Source organism: Medicago sativa, chromosome 3 (assembly GCF_051527215.1).
Source record: "Medicago sativa cultivar Bolivia chromosome 3, Bolivia_mono, whole genome shotgun sequence".
NCBI lineage: Eukaryota > Viridiplantae > Streptophyta > Magnoliopsida > Fabales > Fabaceae > Medicago > Medicago sativa.
This window is the reverse complement of record NC_140751.1, coordinates 72,857,108-72,875,627: the sequence shown is the minus strand read 5'-3', so window position 1 is coordinate 72,875,627 and position 18,520 is coordinate 72,857,108. Positions and strand designations below refer to the sequence as shown.

The 18,520-nt window shown below is 35.4% G+C and overlaps 2 protein-coding genes and 1 pseudogene across 4 annotated transcripts; 2 read left to right on the top strand and 1 right to left on the bottom strand.

Annotated features, from left to right (window-relative positions):
- Nucleotides 1-1,165: 1,165 nt before the first annotated feature.
- Nucleotides 1,166-7,213, bottom strand: LOC146939958 (zinc finger BED domain-containing protein DAYSLEEPER pseudogene; annotated as a pseudogene). Of its 2 annotated transcripts, none has more exons than XR_015031842.1 (3): nucleotides 7,050-7,213; nucleotides 5,352-5,446; nucleotides 1,166-4,568 (listed from the first exon to the last, which is right to left on the bottom strand). The product of XR_015031842.1 is annotated as a zinc finger BED domain-containing protein DAYSLEEPER pseudogene, transcript variant X2 (transcript). The 2 variants fall into 2 exon arrangements; XR_015031841.1 differs by having other exon boundaries at nucleotides 1,166-4,565.
- A 307-nt stretch (nucleotides 7,214-7,520) lies between these two features.
- Nucleotides 7,521-7,967, top strand: LOC146939957 (uncharacterized). The gene has a single exon (XM_085749836.1). It carries the CDS (start codon nucleotides 7,521-7,523, stop codon nucleotides 7,965-7,967), a length of 447 nt encoding a protein of 148 aa, XP_085605962.1.
- Nucleotides 7,968-9,807: 1,840 nt separating this feature from the next.
- On the top strand, nucleotides 9,808-18,230 carry UGP3 (UDP-glucose pyrophosphorylase 3). Its single transcript, XM_085753542.1, has 17 exons — nucleotides 9,808-10,531; nucleotides 11,505-11,685; nucleotides 11,776-11,925; nucleotides 12,050-12,211; nucleotides 12,297-12,469; nucleotides 12,567-12,633; nucleotides 13,673-13,836; nucleotides 14,421-14,579; nucleotides 15,031-15,122; nucleotides 15,212-15,306; nucleotides 15,708-15,785; nucleotides 16,019-16,114; nucleotides 16,581-16,655; nucleotides 16,745-16,836; nucleotides 16,958-17,120; nucleotides 17,612-17,672; nucleotides 17,797-18,230. The coding sequence occupies exons 1-17, from the start codon at nucleotides 9,846-9,848 to the stop codon at nucleotides 17,907-17,909; spliced, it is 2,607 nt and encodes an 868-aa protein (XP_085609668.1). The 5' UTR covers nucleotides 9,808-9,845; the 3' UTR covers nucleotides 17,910-18,230.
- The last annotated feature ends 290 nt before the right edge of the window (nucleotides 18,231-18,520 follow it).

Genomic DNA, 18,520 nt, shown 5'->3' with positions numbered 1-18,520 from the left:
TTCCAACTTATGCTGCTCGTATATGAAAACAAATTGGGTTCCTTGAAGTTGAAAAACTACTCCCATGTGGAAATTCTCCATATATTTGATTAAAGAAGTTAAACAGATGACAATGGGGAGCAAGAGCTTAAAGGATCAGAAACCTTACATGTAAGGTTGTTCTTAGCAAAGGAATCAGTATTAACAGGCCCGCATAGCTGGAAAAATCCTTCTTCATTTAACCCAAAGAGATAAGAATGTCATTCTAGAATGAAATTAACTAACTGGCACCGTATGAGATAAGTCTATATAATGTGACAATTACACCACAGTATTAAGCCTTCATTTTCAAACTCTAAGTCTTAACCTGTATGTTTTTTTTTTTTTTTTAATAAAGTCTTAACCTGTACTCCTTATGTTACAAAACTATATGTAAATTATTCGAAAACTATTACAAATATACACAAATGCATATTCATGTCATAAACAAACAAAAACGAAACTCATAAACATGGTTTTCATTTAAGTATAAACACAGTAATCGAAATACCACAATGGAAAATAGTGAAAATCAATTCAACTAAACAAATTGATATTAAAGTTAGTTGATATCAAGCAAGTAAATTTATCTTATTGTCATGTATGAATAACGCCGAAACTTTTTATGCTTAAAAAGGAGAGAAAATGTAGAGAAATATGAAGGGAAAAGATGAGAGAGCTAGATAGAAAGTAGATAACTTTCCCTCCTCAAATGTAGAGAATTCTTGTCCTAAACTTTTGCTTAAGCAATTAAGTAATAAAGTGAAGAACTTCTTCCATGCGAAAAACATTCATTGGAAACATGGCACTACTTCATCCACGTATGTGAATAAAAATGATAAAGTAGCATTGCCAAAGACACATAGTTTTCCCTAAACAGTACTCCACCCCACGAGAGCAGTCCCAGTAAAATCACCAAATAAAAAAACCAATGGCAAAGCAAAAGTGTGCAAAATCACAATCAGAACAGAGATAAACTGAATGTGAATTCTATTAGCAGCGCTAACAAACTTTTGCGCTGCCACCTCCAATTTACGCTGATTCCTGATGGAACAAATCAGATTGAGCTGCACATCAAGGACTACTTGTATTAGGGAAAGGTAGGACCTATTTACTAGTTCTAGCATCTAAAAGAAAAGCTAGATAATAGTTTAATATTCAAGTCGAATTAACCAAATAATCACTCTTATGTTACAAGATAACGCATAAAAGAAAACTAAAAGTAAAATACAGTAGAACCTACCAACATACTGGGTACAAGTGTACAACAACATGAAATCTAGAATTCCATTTTCACAAGCGCAGTTGAAGATTCGGGTGCACCATACTGCATCCAGTCTTTGGCACACACAAGTGCCTCCACTGTCTCTGGACGCAAGGAACTTCGATACTGATCCATCTCTTTGCTCTTTTTATCAAAGATAGAGTCAGAAGGAACGGTAGAAACTGGAATAGCCAATATATCTCGGGCCATCTTGGAAAGTGTGGGGTACTTAAGTTTGTTTAGCTTCCACCAACCTAATACATCAAAGTCTGGAACTCGTGGCAATAGAGATTCTTCCAGATACTGATCCAATTCAGACTTTGTCTGATGGGTAGAAGTTTCCATGATGTAGGCATCAAAGTCTGTAAGACCATTATCTGACAACAAAGTTCCTCCAGAGGATCCTTCCATCTTCATATTGCTTCCAGCATTTCCTTCTTCTGCATATGCCGGTGTTAGTGGCAGAGGAAGGGTTGCATACTCATGAAACAACTCATGAATTCCGTCATCAACAATCTTGACAAACGCATGAGCATCCTCACCGTAGATTTTTGTGAAACTGAATTCAACAAGCTTCATCTTGAAACGAGGATCCATAACTACAGCAATCACCAAAGCCAGACTACAATCTCTCCAGTACTTATCGATCTTTTCGTACATGGGTTTAGTAAGGTCGCTAATGAAGGGATCTTCATTCTTAACAGCTCGAGATAGATCCAAATGTAATTTCCAAACTTCATGAAAGAATGTAATAGCAGTGGGATAAGTTGTTGTCATAAGAATGTTTGCTGCATCATAAAGGGGCTTCAAGTATGTGCAAAGGATCTCAACAAGTTTCCAGTCTGGAATAGATGGGGCTCCTTTGTAATCAGGATCAGAAGTGTCTAAACAGGAAAACACTTCCTTCAGTTCAGAAGCTGCAACCAACATTTGATATGTTGTATTCCATTTGGTTTGGTCATCAATAAAAAGGCTCTTTTCACTGGGAACCTGAAGGTGTTCCTTAAGATCCAGGAATTTATCCTCGTGTGATTCTGAAGTCTTCACATATTTCACACTTTCCCGGATTTTATTGACAATGCCTTGTGCTGAGCTCAACAAATCATATGCAACATTGCTTAAAGTACGGGCAATGCAATGTCCAATTAGCAACTGACCATTGAAGATAAGTGGATTCTTCACAGAGAGTAGAGGTCTAAGGTTCTCAAGGGCAACTTCAGTAAGTGGCTGATTACAAGTAATTGTGAACAGCCTACCCTCCAAATTCCAATCAGAAATGCAGGCAGATACAGCATGACTGAGAGCAGAGTCAGAATCAGGGCATGGTTCCATCACAACATTGAGAATTCTCTTCTGCAACTTCCAGTCACTATCAACAAAATGTCCCGTGATAAATACATAGCCTACAGATTGACTTGAGGTCCACATATCCAGTGTCAGACCAAAACGTCCTGGTAACTCATCAAAATATTTTGAAAGGTTTTGCTTTTCCGTCAAGTAAGTTGCGACACAGTCTCCTTGAATAGTATTAAAGGTCACCATGTTGAACTGGGGTTGCAGATTTCGGACAAATGCAACAAATCCTGGATGCTCAACCATGTGAAGGGGGTAATCATGCATAATGATCATCCTAGCAATCTCATGACGACAACGATCTTGATCAAAAATTATGTAAGGTGTGCTGGCGGTTCTGTATCGTCGTTTTGGTGTATTGCTAGCATTACTAGCACCACTTCCCCTTGAACGTGGGGTATATGGGGCATGCTGATTTGGATCCAAACTACGCAGAAGAGCTGGGCAGGCCCCCTTGGCAATGTGCCGTTTAAGGTGGCTGGTACCAGCAACTTTTGAACCAGTACTGTAGGCAAAAGTTTGTTTGCATTCCTTGCAACATGCCCTTCTACATCCAGCGCTAACTGTTTCTATGGTAAAGTGTTCCCAGACTATAGACTTTTTTTTCCTCCTCTTACTTGGCTGTGTCTCTGGGGTATGCTCTTCATTGTTTGGCTGAGTTTCAGCATTTACTATTTCATAGCTGGGAAAATTGTTAGCATTGACTATCTCATAGTGTGCTTGAGAACTTACCAGCTGATTGTTGTGAAGTGTTTCATTATTTGCCAGGTCATAATGAGACATCATTTGGGAATTGGCTAGCTGATCAGGCGAGAGTGTTTCAGAGTTAGGCAACTGATGGTTGTCCAGTGCCTCATGATTGTCCAGATGACTGTTCGGATGCGTATCATACTCTTGCAAGTGATTGTGGGGTATTGGTCTGTCATCTGTGTTATGACTGTCTGTGAACTGATGATTATCAAGAATTTCTTGATGGGATAGCTGATTGTTGGGATCCATTGTAGAATTGGCTAACTCATTCTCAGGCCGAGCTTCAGATGCAACCCCATCATTGCAGATTTCTGCCTCGTGCATGACGGCTTCATCGCTAATTTGCGCCTCATGCAATACGGTCTCATTACTGATTTGTGCCTCGTACATGACAGTCTCAATATTGGGTTGTGTGTCAGAAAAAACTACCTCACTGCTCGGCTGCGAATCAGATAAGACCACATTGTTCTGCTGTGAGTCAGACATTACCACCTCACTGATGGGCTGTGCTTCAGACATGACCACCTCATCATCACAATGTGGTTCAGATACAACCTCCTCATTGTTGTGCTGTGCTTCACAGATAATAGTCTCATCAGTGGGCTGTGTTTCAGATGCAAGCACCCTCTCATTGTTGTGCTGATTTTCCGATGCAACCTCCTCATTTGTGTGTTGTGCTTCAGATAAAGCTACCCCTTCATTGTTGTGCTGTGCTTCAGGTACCGCATCCTCATTGCTGTGCTGTGTTTCAGATACAGCCACATCATTACTTGTCTGCATTTCAGAACAAACCACACCTTTGTTTGGCAATGCCTCAGAATCGACCACATGGATGCTGGGTGGTGCCTCAGTGGTAGACTTGTCAAGAGTAGCTTTTGAATCACCAAGTTGATCGCCGACTTGGTTTTTGGGTAGTGATTCAGAAATCTCTGGCTCATTTTTCTGACATTCTTTGGCATTGTCCAACACATTTGCATCACCACCAGTAGCCTGGGTTACAAGATCATTGCTAGGTTGAGAGTCAGTACCATTTAGCTCTTGTTTTACATCATGGGTCACCGCTAATTTGTCTTCTTCAAAGACATCCATCTTGTCGACATTGATCGTCTCATCTTTTACATCAGGGGACATAGCTACTTCACCTTCTTCAAGGGTAGCCATCCTGTCAGTATATCCTCTCCTGCTTTACCCAAAAAAAAAAAAAAAATAATTAATAATGGTCATTTACAGTTACAATTAAGTGAGGAATCAAGCTATAAATCCTCACATGAAAAAAAAATAATACAGGATTTAAATTAGCATAAACAATTAAACATATACCACATTTGGAAATAAATAATGAAAAATAATACAGAACATCCAAAGCACAAACAAATAAATTCAAATAAAGCATGTGATTTACGCATCAAAGTATACTAATTAATAACATAAGATGAATAAACCATGCACATATGGCACTGAACTTGCATATTTGATTGTCAAAGAAAAATAACAAGGCCCAGAGACACGATAGTAGTGGTAGTAATACCAAAAATTCGTTATTTATAGTATCCAGGTGTATATTTTGGTTTACTATTCGCAAATGTAGCCCTTAAGATTTACTATAGTGCAGTAGGAATTTAGAAGAGAGCTCATAAGATCTTATGATATTTTTTCCAAACAATTCTATAAACACTAATGTCAGTTGAGAAATTTATGCTAGACTTATGTTGTTAATACTTGCTAGCTAAAATTTAAGCTAAATCCCAAATGCAATGCATCAACTTTCCTTAAATATGCACATGATCACACACATATAATGATTCAAATGAACACAGTAAATCATTTCACAAAAAAATGTGCCCACACATGCAATATAAAATAACCCTTGAGGGTTACATGCTTCACATAGAAGTCACTGAAGTAATAGTCAAAATGTGCCCAGAAAACAACCATAGCAGAATGCATGTGCTCGTATAACCCTTACCTTTTTAGCTTTGTAGAACTTGGAAATAAGGGCAATATCAAGCTGTGGAAAACCTTGGAAAGCACAGAAGTTAACCTTCTTCTACTGCCATATGCCTGCAACAATTGCCATAAAATAAGTTATATTTAACCAAAACTAAGCAAATTTGACTTGAATAATATCTACGATGACTACTAACAATGATAGTAAGACACGGATTATGGAATACAGAAAACATATAAAAGAATCCAACAAACTATCAGCAAATACAAACACGGATTATGGAGCTTCATGTGTAATTATATCAAACATGTACTTTAGATTATATGGCAGCAAAATTGACAATAGAATCCATCTTCATCAACCATTATAAATCAGCTGAACAGAATTGCATATACAATAAATTCAGAAAATTTGTGCAATTGAAATGTGGAATAGCATAGTTATTACTTCATGGCCGGACAGGTTAATTATCTATTGTATGTAGAACAAGTGCAAACAAGGTTAAAAATGCAGACATAGATATCACAGTCAAAATGTTATTGAAAAAAGTTGATGTACAACTTGGATTCCCATTTACTCACTGACTATATCCCAGCCTATACCAAATTACTAATATATTCATGTTCATATTGAGGACAAATTAATCCCTCTGTTATAATTGATTTGTACACAATATTGTGAGAGACAAAATTGGTTGTTCAGTCAAAATAAAACATGAACAATGGTCTAGTATTGTTAGTCAAATTTAGGGTTCAACGGTCAATGAGCAAGGCACAACCCCATAAAATAATGAAAAGAATAAACAAGGAACTGAACATTAATAACTAACAACTTACCATTCTGAATCTATGCATACAGTTTAACAATAATTATCTATTGTTTGGTAAGTATAGTGTGAGCTTTTAATTTAGGATACTAATATATTATGTATATATGTTGGCCTCATTGTCCATTACCTTGGTGATCAAGCTCATTATACCAGAAAATAGAAACTATCCACTAATATTTTTGGATCAAACTTATGTAAAATTAAATAACTCTCTTCAAAAGAGTATAAATATGTGCATTATCAACTATTGGTTAATTACCAAATCAAAAGATAATATTGCATATATATCAAAAGAGAGCAACTCCAAATTCAATATTTTCATCCATTAAGAAAATAAATCCAATCAAAACAAGATGGTATCAATTCATACACATAAACCAAAATCAAAAGAGCAAATAAGAAATCTAAAGAATATTATTATCAGAAAATGGTTTCTTCAGCTGCTATATCCTAAACACACTACATTCTAATCCATTTCCTGTACAACTATATCGTAAACACAAAAACTGCATTCTAATTCATTGCAGCAACGTTTTGTCGGATAGGCCCAGTTGAATAAGAACGAAAAACCCAACAGTAAAATAGATCAAGTCCATGACTCCATGTAATGTAACAGATTATATAGATCACAAGCACCCAGAGTTCGCAAATGACATAATAAAAGATCATGCAAAACTGATTGAACTCATAAATAAATAGATTAAAAAAGAAAAAATGCAACCCGCGATCGTTCTTACTAGTTTCAAAGATTAACTCGTATTAACTCTACCAACACAAACGTGAAAGTTAAAAATATGAAGAATTACTTAGACACAATTTCAAGGATTCAGATGAAGAAAATTCTGAAAAAAAATTAACAAATCAGAAAGTTTGTGTTTGAGATCTACCAGATATAAGTCAACTGAATCTGAATCTGGAAACGCGGAACGGCGGTGCCGGGAGCGGAAGCTCGGAACCGAGCTGCGGAAGTGGCGGAAGCGAGATCTTGGGCTTTTCAGAGAGAGAGAGAGAGAGATTGGGCTTTGAAACGAAAACCCGATAAGATCTAATTGAACCAAATTTGAGAGACGCGGCCTAATTCAATACTTTCTTAGTTTTTTTTTTTTTTTTTTTTTTAAATCTAATTTGGACTCATAAAAGTCCAATATTATTATTTATTCGATTTTTTTGTTTTAAAAATTTTATTCAATTTTATATGTTCAATCTTTTATTAGGTCGCAGCCCACATAATGATAAAATTTGCTTTTCTGACTTAAAAAACGTCATTTTGACATAAGTAAATTACGTTAGAGCCTCCAGCAGTAGTTAACTACTGTTGGCAAAACTGACATTATGATCTATCAAGTCCTATGTATCACATGACAAAATTTCTGAGACCATACATTGAGGGAATTGTGGATGTTATTGGCGATGGACATTGTGGGTTTAGGGCTATAGTCGAATCTGTGAGTTTGACGGAAGAAAGTCTGGTTATGGTGCGGAGAGCACTTATTAAAGAGTTGAAAGAGCATAGGAACAAATACATCGAGATATATGCGAGCAAGCGCCGTTATAACTACATCTTGGATGGATTGCATCCTCCCAAAAATGCTAGTAGTTTTGCACCTCCTAATAAATGGTTGACATTGCCGGATATGGGACACCTCGTTGCATCTTGTTATAATAGGCTGGTGGTAGAGATGACTACCCTTGATATTGGAGTCTCCGAGACTTTTTTCCCACTTAGAGGTTGGCCTCCGGTTAACCCAAAAAGCAACATGATTTGCCTTGGTTTAATCCCAAATCATTTTGTCCTTCTTGGTTGAAAGATGGTTGCCCACTACCTCCATCATCCAGAGAGTGGAGAAATCACATGAGCAATGAGGCGGCAACATGGGATGGTGAATTCTTGGATCAACACGACCGTTTCCGAACACTCATAGAGATTGAGTTAAAAGAGAGAACGGTTTCACCAAAAAAACCAACAAATCAAGACAATCCTATTTTGTTGAATGACACTCCGGTTAAAGCAAACGAAGAATTTGAAGATGTTCTGGAACATTTAGATGATTTACTTTTATTAGATGAAATATGACACTTTTTGGTCGGTGTTAATCCGTTTTTTGGTCGATATGCGCCGATGTATTTTTTGGGATATATAATGTAATGACCACCTCTTTTGGCTAATATGCAACTAACCTTTAACAAATTATATATATATATATATATATATATATATATATATATATATATATATCAATATATTTGAGTTTCGCATTTATTATAAATTAATGTACTTTACGTGTAATGTGTTGCATAATGTGGAAAATTTGACGAATTTCAAACAATTGTGAAATGTTAACGCATTATCGGTTTTGTGTAATGTTACCGAATAATTGATAAACTATGAAATGTTGATGTTTGTGATTGCTGGATGTTGTTGTTTCGGTTTGATTTCATGCGGAATTGCCGTTTGAAATTACAGGTACAAACAGGCCAAAATGGGTGGAAAAAAATTGCAGGTTGCGCTGGTTCTGTTTACAGGTGTGAACGACAGATAACTGCCGCTGGGGCCAACGGCAGTTGGCTGCTACCGGTTATATGAGCGGCAGTAAATTGCCACTAGGGGCTTGTAGGTAATTTTCATGTGTCGTTGTGAACTTTTGTATGTCAAAAAAGCAATTTTCATCTCTTTTGGCGATTTCTTTTATGTGCCTACCCCATTATACGGTTTATGGTAGATGAAGATGAAGATGATGAAATTAGTTATGGGGTAGCTACGAACAAATTTATTATTTAGCTGTGAAATTTTGTTAATTAGCAATTTATTGTTATTAATTAAGAATTATAATTCAGAATTATATTATTATAAATTGCATTTTTATTTTTGGTGATCCAATCTATTCACACTATTGTTACCTTTTGTTGAGGTCGAAAATGTGGACTCATCGAAATAACTTAGTTCTCAATTAAGAACTAAATTAACACCGGCGGTCAATAAGATTGAATCTAGCGAAAGAGCTACATTTTTAAACATGATGAACCAAATTTTAAATATCGATTAAGATGTACTCAGAGACTCTGACTCTTTGAGTATATATATCTATTGTCCGATATTAATTTCTCCTAATTTTCTATGAAACCGTCAATACTCATTCCGTTTCAAATTCAAAAAAAAGCGTCATCTTAACAAAAATATATTTTTTCAATAGTATTACTACACACGATTATCAAAACATCGTATTCTACTTTAATGAATTAATAATGATAGAAAATGCATCAATAATTAACATGATTATTTTAATTTAATAAAAATATGATTATCATTATAAAAATGCTTTAGACAAAGTTATTACCTAAATTTTTTAAACTTGTAACGAAAGAAGTAAATTTTGTTTGTGTGGACATTGAGAAAATATGAGTATAATAAATGATAAATAAAACGGAAAATAGAAAATAAGCTTAGCCAATCCAAAAAGTGAAGAGAAGATATAAGAGCCACAAACAACCCCACATGAAAATCATTCCCGGCTAATAAGCACTTCTTCCTCCTCCTTCACGGTATATCCTCATAGCATCTTCTCTTGATACTTCTCTCTCAAACAAACTCCAAATTCATCTTCACACCCCCTTCTTATATTCTTATTAATCATTCCATTCTAACTCACAACACAACACAACACAACATAGTCTTTAATCAAACCATGCTTCACTCCACTTCACTTCTTCACCATAATCACCACCGTTTTCTCTTTTCTTTTCGTTCTAAACCTTCACTTCTAGATTCACACTCACAATCACAACCTCTCTCTTTCTCAAAATCATTATCTCTTCCATCTTCATCTTCTTCTTCTTCATCAACATGTTGCCACGTGACACGTATTTCTACAGAACCATTGGAATTATCACCACCACCTCCCGGATTCAATTTCCGCCGCGAAATCACCAGACTCACCTCCCTCCGTGATAAGCTCGCCGCCTGCGATACTCTCGACCAAAAGCTTCGAATCATCAACGCGGATTACAGAGTGAGACGTTTCTTCGGTTCCTCCTCCAGAAATGCTGGACTAGCTAGGGTTTTATCGACGCTGCGGTTGGATTCGGAGAATTTGTTTTTGTTGAAGTGTTTGGTAGCTGCGGGTCAAGAGCATGTGTTGTGTTCGGGAGAAACTATGCCGGAGATGGAGTCGTCCGTGATGGCTTCTGGTTCGGTGAAGAGTGCGTTTTATGCTCTGGCGAAGATGATTGAGAAGATGGATTCTGGTAATGGAAATTCTGGTGGTGGTTTTGGGATGGGTTTGGAGGATCATGAAATTCGGGAGTTGAATAAGTTGTTAGAGACGTTGGCGCAAGTTGAGAGGTTCTATGATTGCATTGGAGGAGTGATTGGGTCAGTTTCTTCACATTCCTTGTTTATAAACACATTAATAATTAAGCTGAAAATAGTTTAGATTATAAAGATATCGAACATAACTATAAAAGTACATAATATAACTATTTAAATTTTAATTCTTTTAATTCCACTCCAATTATACGGGAACCAAGGTTCTTTAATAGTGGCAATGGTTGGAGTTATGTGGTGCAATCCTTGATATTGTGGAGAATTTCTGTTAAATGCGGCTAATGCGACAACATCAAGACTATTATGTTATGGCTTAGATTGAGGTTGTGGACCTTTATTTAAAACCAACTGGGAATCCGAATTGGGTTTACAAACCAATCCCGATAGTGGAAGAGAGAAAAGAAATGTGTTTTCTTTCAAGAGTGAAGACCAATTCAGCCCCTCACATTTATCTCGCGGCCTAATCTAGTCCCCGACAAAAATTAAATCTAAATTAATCCATGACATTTTCATACAGGGGTCAAATTAGTCACTCTGATATAATGAGTCAGGGACTATTTGTCCCCAATATGAAAAAATGGCACGGAGTAATTTGGGTTTATTTTTTTGCCAGGGTCTAAAATGGGTCGCGAGAAAATTGTGAGAGACTGAATTGGGTCTTCACTCTTTAAATAAAGACTCGTGCTGTCTTGAATGAATTGGAAAAAAAAAAAGGAGCTTTGTCTCTCTTAAGTTCTCAAGTGTTAATGAATTCACCATGTGAGATAGAATAGTTAGTTTGCAAGGGAATTTAAAGCGCAAGAAGTTTCCTGTCCATTCCCACTGTTATGTGTCGTTCGAACAAAGTGAAGTCTTCTTAATATCTGAGCTTTTGTCATTCGGACAATATATATTACTTCAACTTCACAGAGAAGTTATACTTTGCATGTTATGAACTGGTTCTAATAAGGGCAGAAGTGGTTTAGGTATTAGTGATCAATATATATCTGCTCATTTGTTTGCTCAACTTAATACGTTGCAGTTATCAGATTATGGTTCTGGAACTTATTGTCCAACAATTGGTTGACCGGAAGAATACAAACTGGTCTCAGCACATGCACGAAGTGAAAGAAGGCCAAATTTTGGGAATCGATGCCCCGACTGGGCTTGACCTTTCTGAAAGTACGGAGTATGCATCTCAAGCCGCTCTATGGGGTATAGAGGTTGTTATAATTGCATTACCTGGTTCATAATATGCATTTAGCTACATATGCTTCATACATACAGGGAATAATAAGATCTTGTCCTTCTAGGGTTTGCCAGACCTGGGTGAAATTTATCCTTTGGGAGGCTCTGCAGACAGACTTGATTTAGTTGATCCTAGCACTGGTGAATGCCTGCCTGCTGCAATGCTGCCGTTTTGTGGGAGGACTTTGTTGGAAGGTCTTATAAGAGATCTTCAGGTATTAGATCTGCAATTATCAAACACTTAATAGCACTTTATATGCTCAATAATTGATAATAAAAACAAGACAAGATTAATAGTAATTTGTGATGAGCACTAATTCTGCTGTTTCACCTTTCAAGGCTAGAGAATTCTTGTACTTCAAGTTATATGGAAAACAATGTATCACCCCTGTTGCAATAATGACAAGTTCAGCAAAGAATAACCACAAACACATCACTTCCCTGTGCGAAACACTCTCTTGGTTTGGAAGAGGTCGATCAACTTTCCAACTTTTTGAGCAGGTTTTATATAAATCTATACAATTGCTTTTCAGAAGGGATAATCTTATTTTGACAATATCTAAAGATCTAATTTGTGAATTGGCAGCCTCTTGTTCCGGTTGTCGGTGCAGAAGATGGGCAGTGGTTGGTCACTAAACCGTTCAGTCCCTTGAGCAAGCCTGGTGGTCATGGTGTCATATGGAAACTTGCCCATGACAAAGGCATCTTCAAATGGTTTTTTTGTCAAGGAAGAAAAGGTGCAACTGTGCGCCAAGTCAGGTCCGTCGTTATTGATATCTCAAGTGTTTGCTTTTTTAGTTTTCTAGTTAGTAGAAAAACTTGTTTTTACAAATCACTGATACTGTTGGCCTTGCAGTAATGTTGTGGCAGCTACAGATGTAACCCTCCTGGCCTTAGCAGGGATCGGTTTGCGTCAAGGAAAGGTAGAAGTTTTAATTGATAATTCATTCTTTTCCATTCCTTCTTAAAGTTGACAGGGATGAGAACATATTATAATAAATGAATGAATAATGTGTCATCGTCTTTAATTATAATTGTTTATGATAAAAAAAAATCATTTTGTATGAAATTTGGGTGAAGCAACAAATAAAATATATTGCTTACATACATCCTTTAAATGCATGATTTCCATGTGGCATTATACCTAATTATTACTTTCTCATGTTTCAAGAACTCTAATATTATCTTTGGATTAAAGGAAAGAAATGGAATGAAGTGGGGGCAAAATGGAAAATAATGTTATGATATTAGGTTTCATTGTCTGGATTATCAAAAATAGAATAGAGTGGAACTTGGGACTTATGGCTGATCTGGTCAATGGTGCGAAAGTTGAAGTTGTCAAACTGGGTTAAGTACTAATCAAGTCAGCTAGAACAGCCTGAACCAGGTTGATCAGTCAAAACGACCCTGGATCAATTTGCTATCTTTGTTAAAAATTTCCATTTAGTCCAGCAGGAACTAAACCTACATACCTAATTGTGAGAGCAGCATATTAAGCCACTATGCAACACTTCGCATTTAGTATATATGCACTAATTTTAATATATACACTTAATTACGAAAAAATCGCTTTGGCAAGATAGTGAGTACTCTTGTTATAATTTTTAAAAAATTTGGAACTAACATGGAGTCATTACTTTGACCAAGTTGATGATTACATCGAGTTTAATAACATAACATAATGGAAATCATTTCAATCCTTTCTATCCAACTTCCAACCTTTTCCTTCTTCCAATCTGGAGGAAATTGCATGCAACTAACATTATTTTTTCATTCTATCCAATGGCTTGATTACTTCATTACATTTTTGTTCTGTCCTATGTTGCATTACACTCTATGAAATATCCCAATATATCCTAATAAAAACGAATGATGCAATCTGTAAAATTTATTCAATAAAACAGTCTGAAATCGCAAGTTGAATAAGATTTACTGCACTTATTAACTGTGCCTGTATAACAGAAACTGGGGTTCGCATCCTGTGACCGTGTCTCAGGTGCAACAGAAGGAATTAATGTACTGATGGAGAAGAAATGTCCAGATGGCAACTGGGAATACGGCGTTTCTTGCATTGAATACACTGAATTCGACAAGTTTGGGATTACTAATGGATCTCTTCCAAAAAGGTACATGATTTTCCTGCACATGATTTCAATATTTCATCCATCTCGTGGAATGTGATTTGACCTTTCATCATCTAAACTAAATTAAGACATTCAAATTTGGTTTTAAAATTCTCTGATATATTGCACTGCTTCAAATTATTTGGAATGTATAAGCTATATTATCCTTATAGTGAGACACGTATAAATGAATACCTTCGATATTAAGAATACAGTATCCAAAACATGTGTTAATAACTTATTATCAAGAATGTCATACATCTTATTAACAATTGGATTATAATTAACAGAACAGTAATACATTCATTTGTAGTCATGAACCAGAGATAGGTTCCTAGATCAGGATAATTAACAATTGGATTAAAAAACCCAATCCAACCTCCAAAGATGGTTCAATTGCCTATCTGGATCTTTTGTTTGCATTTCTTCTAATCTTATATGTTGAAAATGGGGAGTTATTTTTTTTGCTCAAGGTTAGTGTTAGTTTGTTTCATGGTGAAGGTTTAAATTTATCTTTTTATTCTTTCCGTATTTTAGCCTTTCTAATTTGACTACACAATCCAAATAACTTTATTTCTACAATCAAGTTTGCAGGCAGAGTTTCCAGCTAATACAAACATCTTATATGTTGATTTACCATCTGCGGAGCTTGTTGGATCAAGTAAGAATGTGAATAGTATACCAGGAATGGTGTTAAATACAAAAAAGACAATAAATTATGTAGATCAGTTTGGAAGACATTGTAGGTATGCATTTTCCCTATAAATTTCTCATTGTTATTATATCTACTTTCTTGGTTTTATTGATTAAATTGGCATTAACTGAAAATTATATTTTATCTGAAGAAACTTTTTTCTGAATTTAAAAATAGAGATACATGTTTAATCACAGCAGTAGCTACTTTATACAACACCAATAACAGTCTGAGTAGGAGTTTCTGATTTTGAATAAATGACAACCACAAGCTGAAATTAATGGGTTTCCTTTCCTGGCTTAGAAATATAAACCATCTTTACATTCTCTTTAATGGTTATCTACTATTCTGTTCATTACTTAGTGGTGTTTGGTAAGGGTAGATTTACAGTTTCTTCAATTATTCTGTATGCGTCAAAGATTCTCTAAGTTACCTTTTCCCGTGAATGAAATGTTAACACACTGTGTATATTACTCATCCCTTTTTGCTTTTTAATTTGCCAGCGTCTCTGGTGGCAGACTGGAGTGCACAATGCAAAATATAGCAGACAATTATTTCAATTCATATTCATCTAGGTGCTATAATGGTGTGGAAGGTATGTGCTTTTTTCATATGACAAAACATATCTTCTCCTTTCACATTTGAGTGATCTTGACAAAACCCTTGTTATATATTTATGAGCAGATGAGCTAGATACATTTATTGTATATAATGAGCGGAGAAGGGTTACCTCATCTGCTAAAAAAAAAAGAAGACATGGAGACAAGTCTTTACGCCAGGTTTGACTTACTAATCATGTATGAAGTATCTTTTTAATGTCTGGGATAGCTAAGCACTGATACATATGATCTTCCATCGCGTTGATTCGATTTTAATCTCTGTACTGTCCTTGTACTCTTATATCTCATCTTTTTAGCCTCTTTTTCTGAGGTTTGCACTAGTTATTTTCCAGCATACCTGGATTAGAGCTCACTTTACTTAACAGTTATTAAAGAGTATCCTACTGCTATGTTTTAGAACCATGTTTAAAGTTGGAGAACCGCACTAGATGGTGTTTGAATTATTAGGATTATTTTTAATTTCCTCAAATATTTGCCTAGATAAAACTTGCAATTTATATCTTGAATGTGTCAGTGACGGTTGTTCTTATTCTAAATATCTATTTGCCATTTATATGCAGACACCTGATGGTGCTCTATTGGATATATTAAGAAACGCTCATGATCTTCTTTCACCATGTGATATAAAACTTCCTGAGGTATAGATATGCACACCATTGTATTTTATGTATAAATTAATTTGGTTGGGTATAATTCCATATTACAGTATGATATTCAGATATTGCCGAGCGTTTTAATCTTTTAAGTTCGTTTAGTAATGCATACAAGTTTCTAAAAGGTGGATAATCATCCTTTGCAAAAAAAAAAAAAAGGATAATTATCTTTATTGCTACATTGAGTTAATTTATGTCATGTTTTCTCTCTGGCGCAGATTGAAGCTGATGAGAACTACGTTTATTCAGGACCACCATTTCTTATCCTTCTTCATCCTGCTCTTGGTCCTCTTTGGGAAGTCACCAGACAAAAAGTAATATTACATATTATGTTATTTATCAATAATTTCATTGTTTTCAACCATGTTTGCAATTATGAAAAATTAATTGAGTTTAATTTGTAAACGTGTTCTGTCTTTATAAAACATTTGGTTTCAAGTTTTACTTATAAACGTGTCAAAACAAGTACCCCTGACATGTACATTAAACGAGCATTATGACACATTTGTCCCGTTGATGATGTTGTATTTAGCATGATAATTAAATAGGTTGTGTTTCTGGTCTCCATCCATAAAGTGTTGTAACGCGTATGTCATGATCTGAATGTTAATTTTTTTTTTTTTTACAGAATCCGATTCCCATAATATTTGGATTTAGTCCTTTCGTTAATGCTATATTAATATTTGGTTAAAACATGACAGTTTTATGAGTGTGAATTATGTTGATAACCATTTATAGAAACAAAGATCACAATTATTTTGTTATTCTTTGCTGTGACAGTTTTACGGTGGTTCCATATCGAAGGGATCTGAGTTACAAATAGAGGTTGCAGAGCTCTTTTGGCGGAATGTTCAGGTTCAACTTCTCAAATAGATTTTGTTAACTTATGGCATTGAGTTGATAAGGTAACGGGCTGATGTTTGTGACTTGACCCTTTATTCCAGGTCAATGGAAGCCTGGTCATAATAGCCGAAAATGTTATGGGCTCAATGAAGATTGATGAGAGTGGTGAATCCATACTGCATCATGGGCAAAGGTACCGTGCTGCCTATATCAATAAGAAGTGCTGTGATCCTGTATTACATTGATCTTGCCTCCTGATCCCTAGCCTTCGGTAAAAAATATTTTAAATTGTGAGCTTCTTGTTACTTTGCTAGGTGTGGAAGATGTAAATTGCAGAATGTCAAGGTGTTGAACGAGGGAATTGATTGGAGTTATGGTGGAAATGTGTATTGGAAACATGATGTGAAAAGGTCTGAGGTGCTGCAGATCATACTGCATGGAAATGCTGAATTTGAAGCTACTGATGTTGTCTTACAGGTTAATTTTATTTCGGATTTTATTTTCTTTTTCAAATTTTAGATGCAAGTCTCAAATACAATACCACCCACACATTGGGTCTGACTGTTTCATCCCAAGTTATCAAAAAGAGTTGTCATTTGATCCATACAGATTTGCTAGTAATTGATATATGGATATGCATAGTAAGATGACCAAAACATATTATCTTCTCCAAAAAAACATTACCTTTTAGCGATGGAACACTTAATTTTCTAAATTTTGATATGAAGCATTCCCTCCTAGTTCATAAAAACTCACTATGTTACAGTTTTTAAACCATCAAACCGACCTAGTAGTCACCTACTCACCTGTACAAGAATATTGAAAAGCTGCAGTCTCATAACAAAGATGCTTATCACTCTTTTAATTATGTTACCTAAAAATAAATGAAATAAACTTTTTGTTTTAGTAAATTATTGTGAATATTTCATATAAACTAAAATATTTTTATTGTTATTTTACCGATACAGGGAAATCATGTATTTGAAGTTCCAGATGGATACAAATTGAAGATCATGCCAGGAAGCCCAGGTCTCTTAACCGTTGCTTTATCATGATCGTTAGGAGCAAGTTATTTTTGTAATACTTGGTCTCTTGTTTTTGCTGTCATAAAAAGTTTCCGATTTAACATGAATCACTGTTTCCATTAATTCAGGTTTAGCAATCCAGTTAGATCCGATTGAAAAGGGTATGATGGACAGTGGAAGCTGGCACTGGGATTACAAGATAGAAGGTTCTCACATTAAGCTAGAATTAGTAGAATCATAGACCACTAACCACATCAGATGTCTGCTGCGTGAATCATGGTTCACAGTTGATGTTGGAGCTCGCCTATAATAATTTCTACTACTAAAATGACAGGTTGAACAGAAGTTCAACCTTTGCGACGTTAGGTTGTTTTAGACTTTTGTTGTAATATATTTGTAAAATCCGAGTTTTTCATTTCCTGTAATTATATTATTGGGTTGATTCAGTGTAACTAATATTGTAAAATTGAGAGGAATGCAAGCAATGGATACATTTCATTAATTGCAAGTCTCTTTCATTATTAAGGGATGCTCTTCTTTGAGATCCATCAAATATTCACAAGTTCGTGTAACCCATTTTCTGTTGTAAGTCGCCAAGTTCATGTGTTTGAATGTCATTTTAACTATTCCAGTTGTGAAATAACTTTAAATGAAGATATAAATTTTTAGTAGGTCTGGGGATTATGCTCTCCAAATTTATCAACTGATTTTTCATGTACACCATAGAATCGGTTAAAGCAACGTAAATATAGAGGTATAAATATAATATAGACACTGCTTTTGATATTGATCTACTTTGGTAATTTTGGTTTCTTGAAAATTTCAATTACATTTCCTCAAGTAATCATAAAT